The sequence below is a fragment of the Urocitellus parryii genome, chromosome 3, assembly GCF_045843805.1.
Source record: "Urocitellus parryii isolate mUroPar1 chromosome 3, mUroPar1.hap1, whole genome shotgun sequence".
Classification (NCBI taxonomy): domain Eukaryota; kingdom Metazoa; phylum Chordata; class Mammalia; order Rodentia; family Sciuridae; genus Urocitellus; species Urocitellus parryii.
Genome location: NC_135533.1, coordinates 516,112 through 532,843, shown reverse-complemented (window position 1 = coordinate 532,843; position 16,732 = coordinate 516,112). Strand labels below are relative to the sequence as shown.

At 53.6% G+C, this 16,732-nt stretch overlaps 1 protein-coding gene across 1 annotated transcript in view; it reads left to right on the top strand.

Moving 5' to 3' along the window:
• The window catches only part of Dync2i1 (dynein 2 intermediate chain 1), a 64,369-nt gene extending 55,310 nt beyond the window's left edge, over window positions 1–9,059 (top strand). The window contains exons 21-24 of the mRNA XM_026380009.2: window positions 1,700–1,799; window positions 1,986–2,117; window positions 3,755–3,978; window positions 8,485–9,059. Coding sequence (XP_026235794.2) covers window positions 1,700–1,799; window positions 1,986–2,117; window positions 3,755–3,978; window positions 8,485–8,683 — 655 coding nt within the window. The 3' untranslated portion in view covers window positions 8,684–9,059. The remainder of the gene's footprint in view (window positions 1–1,699; window positions 1,800–1,985; window positions 2,118–3,754; window positions 3,979–8,484) is intronic.
• Window positions 9,060–16,732: the final 7,673 nt, after the last annotated feature.

The window sequence follows — 16,732 nt, the reverse complement described above, 5'->3', positions numbered from 1 at the left end:
GTGAATGTGACTTTGTGGAGGGTGATAACTGAGCTTGACCTTTGAAGAATGGAAGTTGGTGTGTTCTGGCTCCAGAGAATAGTGCATGGGAGGCCCCAAGATCCGAAGACGAATGCTGTGTTCAGAGCTGCCAGTGGATCTGATGCGGGGGACGGAGAGGAGTCAGTGGGCACCTTAGGGCATCTGCTTGCTCTGCTAGCAGGTTTAGGAGATAGGACACCACAGGGCTGGCCTAGCTTCCTTGTCATTTAGGATGATCAACCTGGCAACATTCTTAGTTTGGAACAGAGGAAGGGAGAGTAGAATTGGGGAGATGAGTGGGAGGCCCCTTAGAGGCTGAGGAAGGCAGAACTGAAGACCCGGGACTCACTGACGGTGCTCAGGAGGGAAGAGCCTCGCATGGCCCCCCTTCCTAAGGTGGGTTGGTGGTAGGGTGTGCTCCGAAGATGAGCAGCAGGAGGAGGAAGGGCTCTGTGGGGAAAGGCAGGCCTGGGCAGCGTGGGGTGCAGGGTGGGCAGTCTGAGCTGTGGAGTGTAGGGGGCCCAGAGGCAATGAGTACCACAGCAGGGCCACAGCTGGAGGCACGAGGTGGTGTCAGCCACAGGGCTGACATCTGTGGTCCTGCCATGATGTGTGAGGCGGAGCCGGAAAGGATCTGAGAGAAATCCAGACTCCTCACTTCTGACCAGGGCAGCAGCTGTGCATTAAGGGAAGAACCTCAACAAAACATCATAATTTTTAAAAAGAGGGCTGGAGTTGGGGCTCAGTGGCAGAGCACTTGCCTAGCGCATGTGAGGCCCTGGGTTCGATCCTCAGCACCACATAAATAATAATGAATAAATAAAATCAAGATGTTTAAAAAAATAAAATAAAGATATTGTGTCTATTTACAACTTAAAAAATCAAATAGAAGGAGAACCTCTAGATGCCAGGACCAGGAGGGAACCTAGTGTAGTAGCCTTTTGAGCTGACGTGTGACAGCCCCGAGTCCCATTACCAGGCTGAGCTGTCTTGGGCCTTCACTGTGCACTTAGGGCTTCAGCCTGAGGCAAGACCAGGCATGTCTTGGGCTGGCCTGAGTTGGGAGCCAGACTGGACCCTCTTTATAGCAACCTGCAACTCAGTGCCCCTTCAGTGTGACAGAAACGTGGAGAGCTTCACTGCAGCTGAGGGAAGACAGGAGCTTGGGAGAACTTAGACTCCATCCTGGGTGTGGGCATGAGAACCTCAAGGTGAGAAGGGACTGTCAAAGACAGAGGCACGACTGCCTGGGGGAAGGGCTACTTTTACAAACTGGGGCTCCCAGGGTTCCCATAAGCTGTATGCCAAAGATGAGTTCACAATCAAAAACGGAAAGAACTATAGGCATGAGGAAGTAGCCCACACAGTGCAGCACACAGAATCGATGGACCACCCAGAACCTTTAGAAATGAAACTGCTGTTCCTGTGCCTTTACATGACACACGGTTAAGCAGCATATTAGATAGAGCTGAAGAAAAAATTGGTGAACAAGATGATGGATCTCAAGAAATCACCAAGTGTCCGCGAACAGGAAGCCGAGTGGGCGAGACCACCGAGGAGGTGTGGCCTGGCCGGCTCATGTCAGGCAGTGTGCCATCTTGCTAGGGCAGTGTCGAGATGGTCAGTTATCCTTAGGGCTCCAAAACACCCCATCTTAATGTCCACTTTCTTTCCCCAGCCTTTCCCATCAAGGGCTTGAATTCTGGGGGCCCACACAAACACTGAGTGTCCGATTTCTGCCTTCAGATCCTAATCACTTTATTGTTGGCACAGATGTGGTGAGTAGTATCTTACATTTCATTCTACCACTCATCCCTCGCTCCCAAAGTTGCATAGTATATGGTTTATTTGAGATTAACTCACTGTTTGCTTTTATTATAATGTGGAATAATTTTTTCAAGCATACTGACTTTACCCAACCTTATACCTAAGTTTTCCTTGGCCACTCTTTATCTTATTACTAGGGTCTTATAAGCCACGGCACAAGACAAGACTTGAGAGTATCTCCCAAACTATTCCGACCTCAGCAATGTGGTATAAGACCAGTAAAAGTCAATGTGATTGATTTTTCACCATTTGGAGAAACAGTATTCTTGGTAAGAAAGTCTGTTTTTATTTATTTATTTATTAAAATATTATTTTAGTTGTAGATGGACATGATACCCTTATTTATTTATGTGGTGCTGGGGATCAAACTCAGGGCTTCACACATGCGAGGCAAGCGCTCTACCCCTGAGCCACAACCCCAACACAAGGAAGTCTCTTTTTATAGCACTTTTTTCCTTTTTAAAAACTTTTTAGTTATAGCTGGATGCGATACCCTTTTCTTATTTATTTATTTTTGTTTGGAGATCAAACCCAGTGCCTTATGTCTGCTAGGCAAGAGCTCTACCACTGAGCTACAGCCCCAGCCCAGCCTCAGGCAAGACTAGGGATGTCCTGGGCTTGCCTGAGTTGGGAGCCAGACCTGGAACCTCTCTTTTTTTTCAGTGGTATTATTTACCTGTTTGGGAAGCACAATACAGTGACCTATTGGAAAAACTCGAAAGGTCATCATTCATTGGGCTATAAATTAATTATGTGTTAGGTGTCAGTGATATAAAGTAGAGAAATATGATATTAATAACAAAGAAATTAAAATAAATTAGGTCAAAATCTGACTCTCTTAAGAAATACTATGTTCAATTGCAAACTATTTAGAGTTTAACAGAATACAAGCCCCTGCCAGCTCTCCATGTCACAGTCCTGAGAGCCTACCTGTGCTTTCTACCCATTCTTGTTAGATGGGCACCATCCCTCCCAGGGCTTGCTGCTGTGCCCGTCAACCCCATAGTCCCCACCTCGCCTGGGAAGGTCCACACCTCTTGGTGCCCTTGTGCAGAGTACTGTATACAGACCCCAGCGGCCACCTGGGATGCAGCTGCTCAGCCCCACCCACAGCCCTCCAGCCTCTGTAAAGGAGCCTGCTGTGTGGGTCCTGAGTCGGGAAGAAGGGGTGTGGCTCAGCAGCTGCTCAGGCCTCCCCCTCCCCCCTCCTTCCTCCCCCTTCCCCCTCCTTCCTCCCTCACTCTTCTCCCTCCCCCTCCCTCCTCCTCCCTCCTCCCCTTCCCTCTCCCTCCCTCCTCCTCCCTCCTCCCCCTCTCCTTCCCCCTCCCTCCCCCCTCTCCCTCCCTCCCCCTCCCCCCTCTCCCCTCCCCCTTCTGTGGACCTGTGCTGCTTATTTGGAATATAGGTTTTTAAGTTTGTTTGTTTATATTTCATTTTAGAACTCTACTCCCATTCTTGTTGCTTTTCTCTTCTTTCTCTTTTTTCTCTTTCTTTTACAGTATGTGAAGTATTAAATAGAGTAAAAAGTAATTAATCTTCTTCTTATAAATTTGATCTTTTATTAAACCAGTTTTCTTTTATAGGAATTTCGATCCGGGGGGAATATGTAACCATGTTATTGATGTCGTCATATGTCATTTTTTAAAAAGCGAGTTATTTACTTCCACAAAGCCAAACATATCAGCTTATGCTTGAACCAATGATAGTCCGCTCGCTCACGGCACCCGCCTGTTTGTGCCTGGCTGGAATGCCCTGGTGGGGAGGGTGCAGACTCCAGGCGGGCACTGACCTGCGTGGTGCGTGAGGGCTGAGCAGCTGTGAAACACAGTTAACTGCTCTGTCAGTGCTTGGGAGGCTCCCTGGCCCCGGGGTGGGTTAAAAGGGTGACACTGCCTTCCTGCCGCAGGCCGGCTGCTCCGATGGCAGCATCAGGCTGCACCAGCTCACCTCTGCACAGCCGCTGCTGCAGTGGGACCACAGCACGGGGGGCCGGGCCATCAGGGCACTGCAGTGGTCCCCCACGAGGCCCGCCGTGTTCCTGGTGCAGGATGACGCCTCGAGGATTTACGTGTGGGACCTTCTGCAGAGTGACCTGGGCCCCGTGGCCACGCAGCTCGTCTCCCCAGACAGGTGAGTGCCAAGCCCAGAAGCCGCCCCTGCCTTTCTGCTTATGTAACTTATTCACACAGGATGGCCACACTTTAAGGGTGTGACCGACTGTAGTGATGTATTCATAACTTAAAACACACTTCAGATATGGAGAACACTTGGTCTCTTAGAGCACTTTCAGGTTCACCGCCAGCCTGCCAGGAAGGCACAGAGCTCCTGTGGGCCTCTGCCCGCCAGCAGCCGCCCAGGTGACCCCCCAGTCCCCTTGCCTGGGGTTCAGCCTGCCTCGTCTGTCAGCCAGGGTCTTGGAGCAGCTGCCCCGGGGTCGTCACACAGTCAGCGCAGGTCGTCTGGGGGTTGGGAGACTCAGAGGGCAGTGTGGCCTGTCACAATCCCTGCAGAAGGGAAGCAGCAGCTTCCTGTGAGCGCTGAGCTAGTGAGCCATCTTAGGAACTCGGACGCCTGTGAGTGCTGCTGCTGGTCTCTAAGTAGGGATGCACGTGTGCTGGGTGACGCTGGCCCACCACCAGTCACCCTCCGCTCAGACCCCCAGGGTCCCTGTGTCCCACGGCCCGGGTGAAATCTATTTAGTGTGAATTTAAGATGTGCCTTGCAGTGATACTACTTTATTTATTTATTTTTTAATATCTCTATGTTTTTTTAGTTGTAGTTGGACGCGGTACCTTTATTTTATTTATTTTTATGTGGTGCTGAGGATCGAACTCAGGGCCTCACATGAGCTAGGCAAGTGCTCTGCCACTGAGCCAAAACCCCGCCCAGATACTACTTTTAAATAATTATTTGCCGTTGTTTTGTCTGTTTCAAAGCAGAGATATTTACAGAAGCTTTCATTGCCAAGGGTTCTCTCATGTGTTGAGAGCCACAACCAAGTCAAGATGGCGCCTGGCATTTTGCCAGAAGGAGTGGTTGAGGGGTAGCGCCAGCGAGCCATTAAGATGATGATAATTAAGCTGTGTATAATTATTAAGATAATGACTGATTGCTGTAACTGGATGATGCAGGATTGGGGCCAGCTGTGTATTCAGTTGTGTATATAAACCTCTGCTACTAAAATAAGGCTGCTCCTGCTACTTCGGGTGCCCGCTACTTTTGAGTTCTCGCGGAGTTCCCGTTGATTCTCGCGGAGTTCCCGTGGAGTTCTGGAGAGTTCCTGTTGGGTTCGGGCAATAAAGTAGTTCCTGTTTGAACCTACGAGTGGCTCGTGACCCCGGTTATTTGTGCCCAGCCAGGCTGCGGCACTCTTGACCTCAGTTTGTCTTTTCACCTGCGTTTTTTTCTTGAGATTTCACCTTTATTTTCAGTAACTTCTCTGTGATTGTTTGTGAGAATTGGGAGGAAGTACCACTGCTCTTTTGTAAAGGAATGAAGAGGATAAAAATGGTTAGAAGGAGATAACCGTTTGATAGAAGGTTAGGGATATGCTGATAAGATCTGAAAAAATTTTAAAAATTATATTTTCTTAGTTCACTTGCTAGGTATGTTGACATTATTCTGATTATTAAAAATTTGTCAGGTACCAGTGGGTGGTGCGCCTGTGGTTTCAACACTTGGAGGCTGAGGCAGGAGGATTGCTTGAGCCCAGGAGTTGGAGGCCAGCTGGGCAATGTGGTCCCCGTCTCAAAAACAAAAAGCAGAAACAAAAAAAGCACATCAAAACTTGGGACTGTGATTGACATATGAGTGCATAATGCTTCCTTGGTTTGTTACTCCAGGAAGTCCGTCAGTCACTTTTCATAAGCAAATACAGTATTTATTGGGCACCGACTCTGTGCCCAGTGCTGCTGTAGCGTAAAGCATATTGGGAGTGGCTTTCCTCTGGTGGCAGGACACTCAGCGGACGAGGAGTGAGGAGGCTGGGTGTGTAGGAACAGAGGCCAGGAAGGGTGAGGAGCCCTGTGAGAATGGAGGCCTGGGAAGCCAGGGAGGACAAGGAGCCACGTGGGCATACTCCTCCGTGGCTTCTGTTCCTGCACAGCTCTTCAGCCTCCCCAGCCTCTGTTCCCACATAGCTCCTGGTCCTCCCTGACCATTCTGCGAAGGTACTTCCATGGGGCTGGTCAGGGAACGCTCTCTTGGCATTCCCCTTACCACGCAGGAGGGTGTGCCTCAGTCACTGGTCCCGTCTCTGGCTGTGAGCCTAGTGACACTCTGGGAGGCCTCTGCACACCATCCAGGGGGTCTGGCATGCCCGGGCTTTTAGAGGCATCTGCCCTAGGGGCTCACAGGAAAGAGCTGGCCGCCAGGATGCATTTCCTCACTGTGCTGACAGCAGAACCTTCTGGAGTGGGACAGAACATGCTTTTCCGTGAGCTCCTGTTTAAATGTCTGGCAGCAACTTCCAAGTTAAAGAAGTAATCCTTGTGCTGAATTTTCTTTCTTCAGCTTTAAAGAACTGAACAGGAGGAGCTGAGTAGCTCTTACAGGGAAGGCACGTGGGTTGGGTCCGTGGAGTGCCTGACACTTCAGAGCTGGGCTGGCGGTGATGACCAGCCTCCTGTTTCCTGTAGCCCAGGAGCAGCTGGGCAGCCCATGCCTGGAGGATGGGCAGCTCCCGGATCCTCTGGCCAGCCCCAGCCCTGGAGCTGGTGGTGCTCTGTGGGGCGCCGAGGGTTGGACTCAGACTTTGGTCCTGGTTTTCTGTCTTGTGCTTTGCTCTGTCCAGCTTGCACATCTGAAGGACCTTTGAAAACATGGTCAGTGATGGTGCTGACCTGTGCTGATGCGTGTGTTTTAAATGTCATGGATTCATTCCCAGTGCTGGGCTTGAGCCCAGAGGCTCTGCCCCTGAGCTACATCTCTCGCCCTTCTTAATTTATTTTGAGACAGTCTCACCAGTCCGCCTTGATTGTCCTTGAACTGGTGATCCTCCTGACTCAGCCTCTCAAAATTGTTGGGATTACAGGCGTGTGCCACTGCACCCGGCCCTAAGTGGCTTTTAAAGAGCACCTGGAAATAGTTCATCCATGGACCACATGGTGTTGACCCTACAGTCCTGATGTCAGGGAGCCTCTGTGAAGGTGTCCACGCGGTCAGCTAGGTTTCCCTGTGTTTCTGGTGAGTTGATGGGCAGTGGTGTGGAAGTGTCGGCGTCACTGAGAGCTCCGGCTACTTTACTTTCCCTGGTCTGCTCCTTTTAAGGCTTAGTTTCCTGACCCCCAAATGCTATGGGTTTGCCTCAGGGGCCGGCAGTAGGGAGGGAGTGACCCTAAGAGGGCCACCCTCAGGCCATGGCTCCAAGGGCACAGGAGTCCTGGTGTGGCTCTGCTGTGCTTGGGTGGCGTGCGCCTGGGTGTTGGGTGTGTCTGGAGTGCAGCTCAAGGGTATGTGGGGTGTCCGTAGCAGGCAGAGCTGGTGGGCCACCAGACAGGACTGCCTGCCCCGGCTGCTGGCTCCGTCTGACTGCGGCGAGGCATCGGTCCTGACCTGCCGCCACTCGCGGATCCCACGTGTGTGGTCTGCACCACGCAGAGCCGGCATAGCCACCCAGATCCCTGCTCAGGAAGACAGGGAAGGTGCGCCAGGCACCTGCTGGGTGGGATGTGGCTCTGTCCTGGATGCCTCGGCTGTGACAGACATGCCCTGGATGCCGTTGGGACTCCTGGTCCAGTTTAGGCACAGTGAGCAGGTTCCCCAGGGTGGCCGGCACCCAGCCAGGTCTCATGGATGGAGAGGAGTGAAGTAGACAGAGGTGGGTCGAGAGAGCCCCCCAGAGGCACTGGGAGAGAGTGAGTCCAGCCAGTCCTGGGATAGCAGGGACCCAGGGAGACCATGTAGGAAGGACTGGGCACCTCCCACTGGTGACAGGGAGGAGTTTAAGTGGAAATGAGCGTCTCTGTCAGCTGCAGGGAGAAGATGAGATTTGAGATGGGCCCATCAAAAAACTGGTCAGCAGAGAGGAGGGCATGACCTTTGCGTGGGGACCGTGTGGAGGAGGGACATGCAAGAGCAGGATCAGGTCCAGCTTTCCCACTCGGGCACCTGCTGGTGGAGGGAACTGCTGTTTGCCTGGAGGACAGAGCTGACCCCCAGGCTGCGGGGCTCGGGGAAGCCGCCTGGCTGCAGGTGCAGATTTGTGAGCTTTGACATTTCACTAGTTGAGAATGAGGTGCTAGGGACCCCCAAACTGGGACTCCCACCTGTCTACAAAGGAGCAAACCCATATGGGGGGATTGGATCCTGTCAGCTCTGCCCATCTGCCCTCCCACGCTGGGCCCCATGCTGGCCTCCTGCCAGAGCCACGCCTGGGCAGCTTGGAGGCCCTGCTAGGGGCACTTGCCCCAGGAAGCCCTTCCCAGCTCCCAGGTGTACCCACAGCCAAGCCCCGGGCAGCTCTTTCTCAAAGGGTAAGTCACGCCTGCGTGGCAGGGGTGGGCCCACAGTTACCCTGGTCTGGCTTCTCATCTGACGTGGACGCTGCAGAAGGTGGCCACCATGGGAGACCCCGTGATCACTGCGGGTCCCCTGGTGGCCACCAGCTTCTCTGCTCACGTCCCCTCTCCCCCGCAGGGTGGTGACCATGACCGTCATGGGGGAGCCAGAGAAGGCCAGGGGCAGCTTCCAGGCCCTGGTGCTTGCCAGAGCCTCGGGCAAGGTGGACATCCAGTACCTGAAGAGGCAGTGGACGTGCCCGGAGGCAGACGAGCACAGCCGGCTGCGCCTGCTCCTGCAGGGAGCCCTGAGGAAGGAAGGTGGCCTGTCTGCCTGAGGGCGCCGTCCACGTTGAGGACCCATGACCCGACACTGGACCTTGGGCACTGTGTTCACTTGTGTTTGTGTACGTAGAACAAGCGTATTCCATACATGCTTTGTTTTACAGAGTGTTATTTCTGTATTCCCATTAAATAAGTCACTATTTTGGAAGAGAAACAAAAGAACATTTTATTGTACACTAAACTTCAAAGGAAATATCAAGTTAAGTCCAATATGCTCTTTTCTGAGAGTATTTCTAGTTATTTTTAGAATAATTGTAAAATATTATCACATTTATCACTAGATCTTAAACAGTCTACCATGAAAATTTATTGTAATGGACTATTTTCTTAGTTGTGCATAAAGTGATAAACACACATGTCTAAATTAAAAGGAACACCTTCACTGAGACGGCCTCTCTGGCTGACTTCCTGCAGCTTCTCTGGGCAGCATCGCTTGGCGTGATTTGTATGTCACCTGCAGAGCTGCGTCGTGCCTGGGTATTAAAGTGGTCTTTGTGGAGAAGCAGCACGTGTGAGCCCTCTGGGCCAGGTGCCCCTGGCGTGAGGTGGACGTGTGGGCCTGTGTCCTGGCGTGGGGTGGACGTGCTGTGGAGGGCTGAGGCAGCAGGCTGCCCTCTGCTCTGAGGCCTGCTGGGTGCTGGGAGCAGGTTTCAGCCTCAGATTCCGACTTGCCTGACGTGAGGGCGCAGCGCCTCGCTCTTCCTCTGCAGACCTCTTTTGCCCTGGGTAGAATTGGGCGCTCCCCACCGAGGCCACGCCATCCTACTCTCCTCCACGTGGCTCTTGTCACATGGGCGGTGTTTGCCTGGGCTTAGGCCTTTGGATTGATCAGTGAGTCCGCTCATGGAAGCGCGGGTGTCTTGTGGTGCTTCTGAGTCAGGTGCCCAGTCTCGGGTCCTGAGAATCACCTCTAGCGCCAAGCCACATGCTCGGTCGTGTCCTTTGCTTGAAGGAAGTCAAGAACGGAGCCCTCCTGACTTGCCAGTGGCTCCTTGGTTCTTCCTGAGGCCTCTCTAGGGCCCTTGCCTCCCTGCTGAGGAGCTCAGGTGGACTTCACGTCCCTCGCGGCCGTGCTGGGCAGCGGAGGCACGTGCAGGAGGCCTGCGGTTGGTTTCCTGAGCGCTCTCTTGCTAGGGGCAACTGGGAAGACCACCTTTGAGACTGCAGACATTTTGTGGCCCATGGCCACATGTGGGCCTGCGGACAGCATTGAGTGCCCTCTGCCCCATGGCTGGCCCCCTGATGGGGCATCGCCCATCCCTTGTTGCCCTGCAGGGCCTCCACTCCCCCTCAGAGCCCTGTGACAATGCTTTGTGAGCCATCCAGGAATGCAGAGGCCCCAGCAACTTGTCCCCAGCCACCTCTGCAGGAAGACAGCCCACAGTGTTTGTCCTCCACACCCCCATCTCAAAATAGGGCCTCTGGGCCTCAGGTCAGGTGGCAGTGCTATCTTCCCTGGTGATACCTTCCTTAGTGACACCTCTGGGCCACCCCCGGAAAGAAGGTGGTCTGACACAGGGTCGTGGCGCAGCCCCAGCTCATGAAAACAGCAGGGTGTTCCATAGCACCTCTGGCCTCGGCCTCCCCGGAGCTGCCCTCTAGCAAGCAGGTGTGGTGGGTGGGTCTCTGCAGGGCACCCCCAGGAGTCTCCTGGCTTCTCGTGCTGAGCCCACAGGAGCCGTGCATTTCCCTCCAGGGCAGATGTGGTCATCTGACTCTCCTCTCAGCTTCTTGGACGTCTTGGCTGTCTCAGCTTACTGAGTCTTCACCTTTCTTTCCAGAGGACTATCCCTCTCTCCCTCCCCTCACTGGCCCCAGGGCCTGTGCTGTGCCTGCAGCAGGTGCTGGATGGAGACACTCGAGCCTTTGTTCACACAGAGCTCATCCCCTGATGCCGAGGCTGTGGGTGGCACTGCGGATTGAACCCAGAGTCTCGTGCACGGGAGCCCTTTTTACAGTGGGGACAGGGTCCTGCTGAGTTCTCAGGCTGGCCTTGATTGCTGTCCTGCTCAGCCTCCTGCATGAATTTTAGTCCTGGAGCCAGACACTGGTTTCCCTCAGTGCTCCTCTGGCCCCTCCCCAGGTCCCTGTTTGTGAAGTTGCACTTGATTTAAACCTGGATTTCGGAGGGTGACTGACTGATTTTACCTGGTCAGGTCCAAATACACTCCGAGACCAATAATGATGATTAAGGAGATGGTCATTAAACCTCACTTGTGGGAACCTGCAGAAACACATGGAAGAGGGTTAACAACATACTATTCCTTCTAAATCTCCATCAAAATGCTCAGGAATATGCAAACAGGGGTCAAATTCTAAGACCAAAGACCAGTCCACAGTGCAGAAGTGATCTCTCCTAAGCAGAAGATGGACGTGCTGCTGGGAGAGCCCACACCTGGAGGAGGAGCGGCCGTGGCCCCAGTCCTCTCCTGCTGTTTCCTGATTGGTCTGTTGGGACATCTGAGGGACTGTCAGGCAGAAGACCCACGTGGCTCCCATCTGTGCTGGGAAAGCATCTACCTGATTGGTGTGTTGGGACACCTGAGGGACTGTCAGGCAGAAGACCCACGTGGCTCCCATCTGTGCTGGGAAAGCATCTACCTGGGTGGGAGGAGGCACGGACCTGCTGCCGGGTCTGAGAGGTGGCTCCTGAGGACAAGCTGACCACACAGACCCTGGAAGGAGCAGCCTGCAGCCACGGCCGGGGAGCAGGAGAGGAGAGTGGCGGGTCACAGAGCCTGGGAGAAATGACAACGTAAGAATCCAGGGGCTTCCCGGAAGCCAGGGGGTGGTTTCCTCCTTCTCCTCTGTGTCTGTCTCCAGGGGTCTCCTCGGTGGCAGCTTAGGTTCCCAGCCAGTGCTGGGCCATGGTCTTCCCTCTAGGGAACAGTGCTGCTCTGCTCCCTCCCAGGAGGACTCTGCTGGCCAGCTGGAAGAAACCGCAGCCCAGGTCCTGCCGGGCCCATGTGAATGTCGGGTGCAGTGCTGGAAAGCCAGCCACACGGGGGCAGCCACTGCTAGGGTGCCAGAGCCGTCACCACCAAGCCCAGGAGGAGTGAGCTCCGGCCGGGGCAGAAGTTCAAGCCAAGCCTGCCTGCAGGAAGCTCTTCCAAGAGGGTCGTTTTAAAAATACACCCACGATCAGTCTTGGTTCCAGGGGATGGGGGCTCCACATGTTTTTAAAACATTTATTTTCAAGTTTTAGATGGACATGATATCCTTATTTTACATTTACATGGTGCTGAGGATGGAACCCAGTGCCCCCTGCGTGCTAGGCGAGCGCTCGACCGCTGAGCCACCACCCCAGCCCCCTCCACATTTGATCTCTTATTTTTTTAAGGATTCATTTTTGATGGGTCTGACGTGAAATACCTGAAAATGCCCAGTGCTTGGTAGGGCCCCTCTCAGGGGAGCCCCACACCACAGTGCGGGGTTCTGAGGTCAGCTCGTGCTCTGGACAAAGCTGTAGGGGTCTGTGGTCCACCTGATGGGTGGTCACTGTGGCCAGACGGAGTGCAGACACCCTAGCACGGGGTTGCGGGAGGCCTCTGGCGAGTGGGCACGGCACAGCCTGAGAACCAGACGTCCTGGGGTTTCACCTTCGTCACTCAGAAGAGAATGTCCCCGAGTGAAAGGTCCTTTCTCTGACAGCAAGCGGCCATTTTGTTCCTATCTGAGGAGATTTTTGCTTTTATGCTTGTTAAAAACCATCCATCTCTAAGGACCTGAATCTGAGAAGGTGTCACCAGGGAGCAAAATTGCGACGTACGCAGTCGAGGGGAGAAATAAAGAATGTCCACGCGCTTCTGCCCCTTTCAGTGCTTTATTCACTCAAATCACTCCATACAATTTCACTCTCTAGGTTCTTTTTTTAAAATAACTTTATTTATTATTTGTATGTGGTGCTGAGGATCGAACCCAGGGCCTTACACGTGTGAGGCGAGCGTCTACCACTGAGCCACAACCCCAGCCCCACTCTATAGGTTCTTTATGATTATTATTATTTTTAGGTGGACACAATATCTTTATTTTACATTTATGTGGTGCTGAGAATCGAACCTATGCCTCACGCATGCTAGGTGAGCACGCTACCACTTGAGCCACTACCTATAGTCCCCTCTATAGGTTAATCAAGAAAATGACCATCCTTAATGCTGGGCACTGCAGTAGACACCATCAATTCACAGCAAGCAATTCTAGATTAATTAATTCACTGCAAACACACTTCATCATGACAGGCTCATGACAGACCTTCCCTCTGCAGGCTAAGTTCAAAAGTCTCAAGCCTTAGGCTTTATGTCCAGCAGATGCCCACCCACTCAGACTGCGGTGACCAGGTCCAGAACCAAGGCAGGCCTTTCCTGATGTGAGTGGACGACCGGTTGAGGAGGGGGTCGTAGGGAGAAGTTGGGGCTCTCACCAGGGTCTAGACGAGGCGGTAGGGTTTGAGAGAGGTGAGGATCACTCAGAGGACAGGATCGATGACAATGATGGGATGTCAGGTCCTCATCAGGCCTCCAGCTCCCGTGCACCCTTGTTTCACCTGGCTGAATCTCTGTTCGTTTGCTCTATCATTCATACTAAATTCGGGGATTTTTTTGACCCCCCATTTCAATCCTTATCAGCTACCACCGGGTTTCTCAGTGACGTCATTTACCCTGGGGACAGAAACATCTGGTCTGGTGTCTCCCCCCATCAGGCGAGGACCGCCCGCCAGGGGCTTCCTCTGTTGATCAGGGCGAGGGGCAGGGACTTGTCTGAGGCCACCCTGGGGGGCTCTGTGGGTGTGCCTGGGGAGATTGGAGTTTTAAAATGGAGTTGCTGAGGCTCAGGTCTAAGGCCATCCTCACAGAGGGGTAGCTCTGTGGTGTCCCAGTCTGAAGGGTGTGACTGGAGTGAGGCCATGGCAGCTGTCCCTGCTGTGGGAGAGGCGTGGCCTGTGTGGCCCACGTGTGGTCCCTGCTGTGGTCTCTGGAAGAAGCCCACAGACGGGCTCACTCCAGCCGACTCGGCCTCTTGACAGTCCAAGACGCCTCCCTGGTTCGACCTCAGGTTGCACTCACCACCTTAATCAGCCAGTGATGGCAGGAACTTCCCCAGCTTCGTGGAAAGTGCCATCTGCCAGGCACAAAGCCAGGTTGGGGGAGGACCTGGGATGGGGGCCCATGCCTGGCCTGACACACAGAGGGGTCTGTGCACGGGGTCTGCCGGGCGGGCTCCGCTGGGGACTCGCCCCTGGGAGCTGCAGGAGGTTGGTTCCTGCTGCCCAGGAGCACCCCCTGTCTGTGGTGGGGCTCTTTTTCCCAACCCTGTTCTTCTCAGCTCGGTGCTTACATTCCTGAGGCTGCACAGCAGCACGCCTGCGTGGATCAGAGAAACGTCTCCGCTGGTTACTTTTGAGCCTGGAGGACAGCACTCACGCTGACCAGGGCTGCAGCACAGGCCCAGCCTTCAGGACGGCCAGGGAGGGAGAGGCAGTCGAGACCGCAGGCCGTGCCCCTCAGGCGCCCATCAGGCTGGGCCCTCCCGGGGCACACCGTCCTGAAAGCTCCTGTCTGCACTTCTTTTTAGCCAGTGGTCACCTCTGCACAGGGTGGGGAGAGCTCCGGGAAAACACCCGTGGCCTGTGGCAAGCTGCCGTGCTTCCGAGAGGTCACGGGTGTTTGTGCCCTGGACGCCTCTTCTGAGTTCCTGCTGTGCTGGAGCGTGGCCAGCTCTGTGCCTCCCAGGAGCCTGGGAGCCCTACCCGCTTCTCATCCACACAGCCGACCCTGTGAAGATGATGTTCAGAGGTGAGCTGATTCCCACAACCGTGTGCATCCAGGGTCCTGTCCAGCACCTGGTGCACATCTGGTGTGACATTCAGGGCAAAACACAATCGGGAAGCACAGCTTTTCTGTTCTTCCCCTGCCAGATACAAGTGAACTAGTGTCTGCCTAATAGCTGTTGCTGTTTTAGGAGACTGAAAAAATAACCCCTTTCCCTCTTGTGCTGGTGTTTGGAATCAACTGCAGGAGAACATCGGGAGTGACAGGCACACTCCTTGTCCGGCTGGGGCTGTTGAAGCTGCTTGGAGAGTTGGCTGAGAGTCCTGAGCAGCCAGCTGCCCTGGGCAGTGCCCACCCCAGAGCAGGACCCTGTGCACAGCAGGGACACATGCCACCAGAGGGGATGGGCCCTGCCCGCCCCCTCCTCCTCTGAACTCACTGCCGTAACACTGTTAGTAATACTGGGAGCTGCAAGGTGATTGACTAGCTGGGAAGTAGCCGGGCAAGGCAGACTTCCCTTGTAAAGAGGGGCACCCTGCCCGGCCACATCCGGCAAGCAAGCACACTTGGGAAACATACTGCCCCCTGCTCTGCTCAATTTGCTAAATTTAAAATGGGGGTGGGCAAGGGAAAGGACTGTATTTAAAATGTCCATGATCGCTACAGGTGGGAGGCTCAAAATGGCTGTGATTGGATCTTGCGCCAAATTAAAGCTAAGTACTATATTCTTTAAAGGGACCACTGGACTTTCTCTTCTCACAAGGTCCTTCTAGGGAGGGCCCTGGAGGGAGGTACACCCTGCCAGCACCAGGTCCAGGTCAAAAGACATGGTCTGCTCGTTGCAGGATGCCCAGCACGTGTCGGGGAGGAGACTTTTCTGCCATGCACATGTATGTCACCCCATGCACATGCATGTCACACACATGTATGCTGACCCCATGCACATGCATGTTGCCCACACACATTTATGTCTACCCCCACACATATATGTCAACCTCATACATGTATGTCAACTTCATACACATCTACTTCACACACATGTACATCGACCGCATGCACATGTATGTCTACCTCACACACCTCTATGTCTACCTCACGCACATGCATGCCGACCTCAAAATATGTATGTCAACCTCATGCACATGTATGTCAACCCCCTACATGTATGTCTACCTCACACATGTATGTCAACCTCATACACACATGTCTACCTCGTGCACATCATGCCTACCTCACACCCATGTATGTTGACCTCATGCACATGTATGTCCACCCACACACATGTATGTCAACCTTATGCACATACTTAGAGCTTGATTCTCAACCCAGGCTGCAAATTCTTATCTTTTTAATTAAACAGCATTTACAAAATGCCTCCGCAGGCTCACCCGCCTGCGCCCGCTGAGATTGAGGCTGGGACGGTGTCTGTCCAGTCTTCAGGTAGTCATGATTGCACCGAGAACGGCTGACCTGTCCCCAGATGTCTGATCATAGCACTCTGCCGTCTGACATCCGCCCCAGCCTCCGCCCGGCCCGCCCTGCCCTCGCCGCCCATCTCTGGATCACAGTTTGCTCCTCTGAGATCTGGGAAGTAGAGGTGTGCGGTTGTGTGTGTGTGTGTGTGTGTGCACTCCTGATTTTTTTGGCTCTAGTGGGGACGTCCCTTTTGCCAATAAATCAGTTTCCTCCTCCTCTGTGTCCTCTTCCCTCCTCCTTACATGGGTAAGGTGTCCTCTCTGCTGGTCCACTCTCCCCTACACTGCCTCTTGGAGCAAACATAGCACCCCGGCCTGGCCCTCTTATCCCTTGGACAACCAAAGCAGATGGCCCCTTTTTGGTCCCTGGATCCCTCCGTTCTAAGGGGTCTCTTCCAGGCTTTCTTCTTGCTCCGATCCAATCCTGCTCTCTGCACCCCTTGCAAACCTCTACAGATTCTTCTAGCCCATCCAAAGGGCGCTCAACAGGTGACACAGTTCTCCTGCTTAATTTCTTGGCCTTAAAGGATATTGGGCCTCTCCACAAAAGGCCCAAATAGCCTGTATCTAGGGTTCTCTATCTCTCCAGGGGAAAAGGCCATGACAGTAGACAGAAAGCAGCTTATTGTGTCTATACCTACACCAAGACCAAAGGTGACTCTCCTTCTTGGGTTTGGCTGGGTACTTCAGGGCCTGGATTCCTAATTTCTCCCTCCTCGCCAGGCCGCTGTATAATCTAGCCAAGGGCCCCCAAGATGGACCCCTACCCTAGCGGTAGGGAAGCCCTTTACAAAAAGGC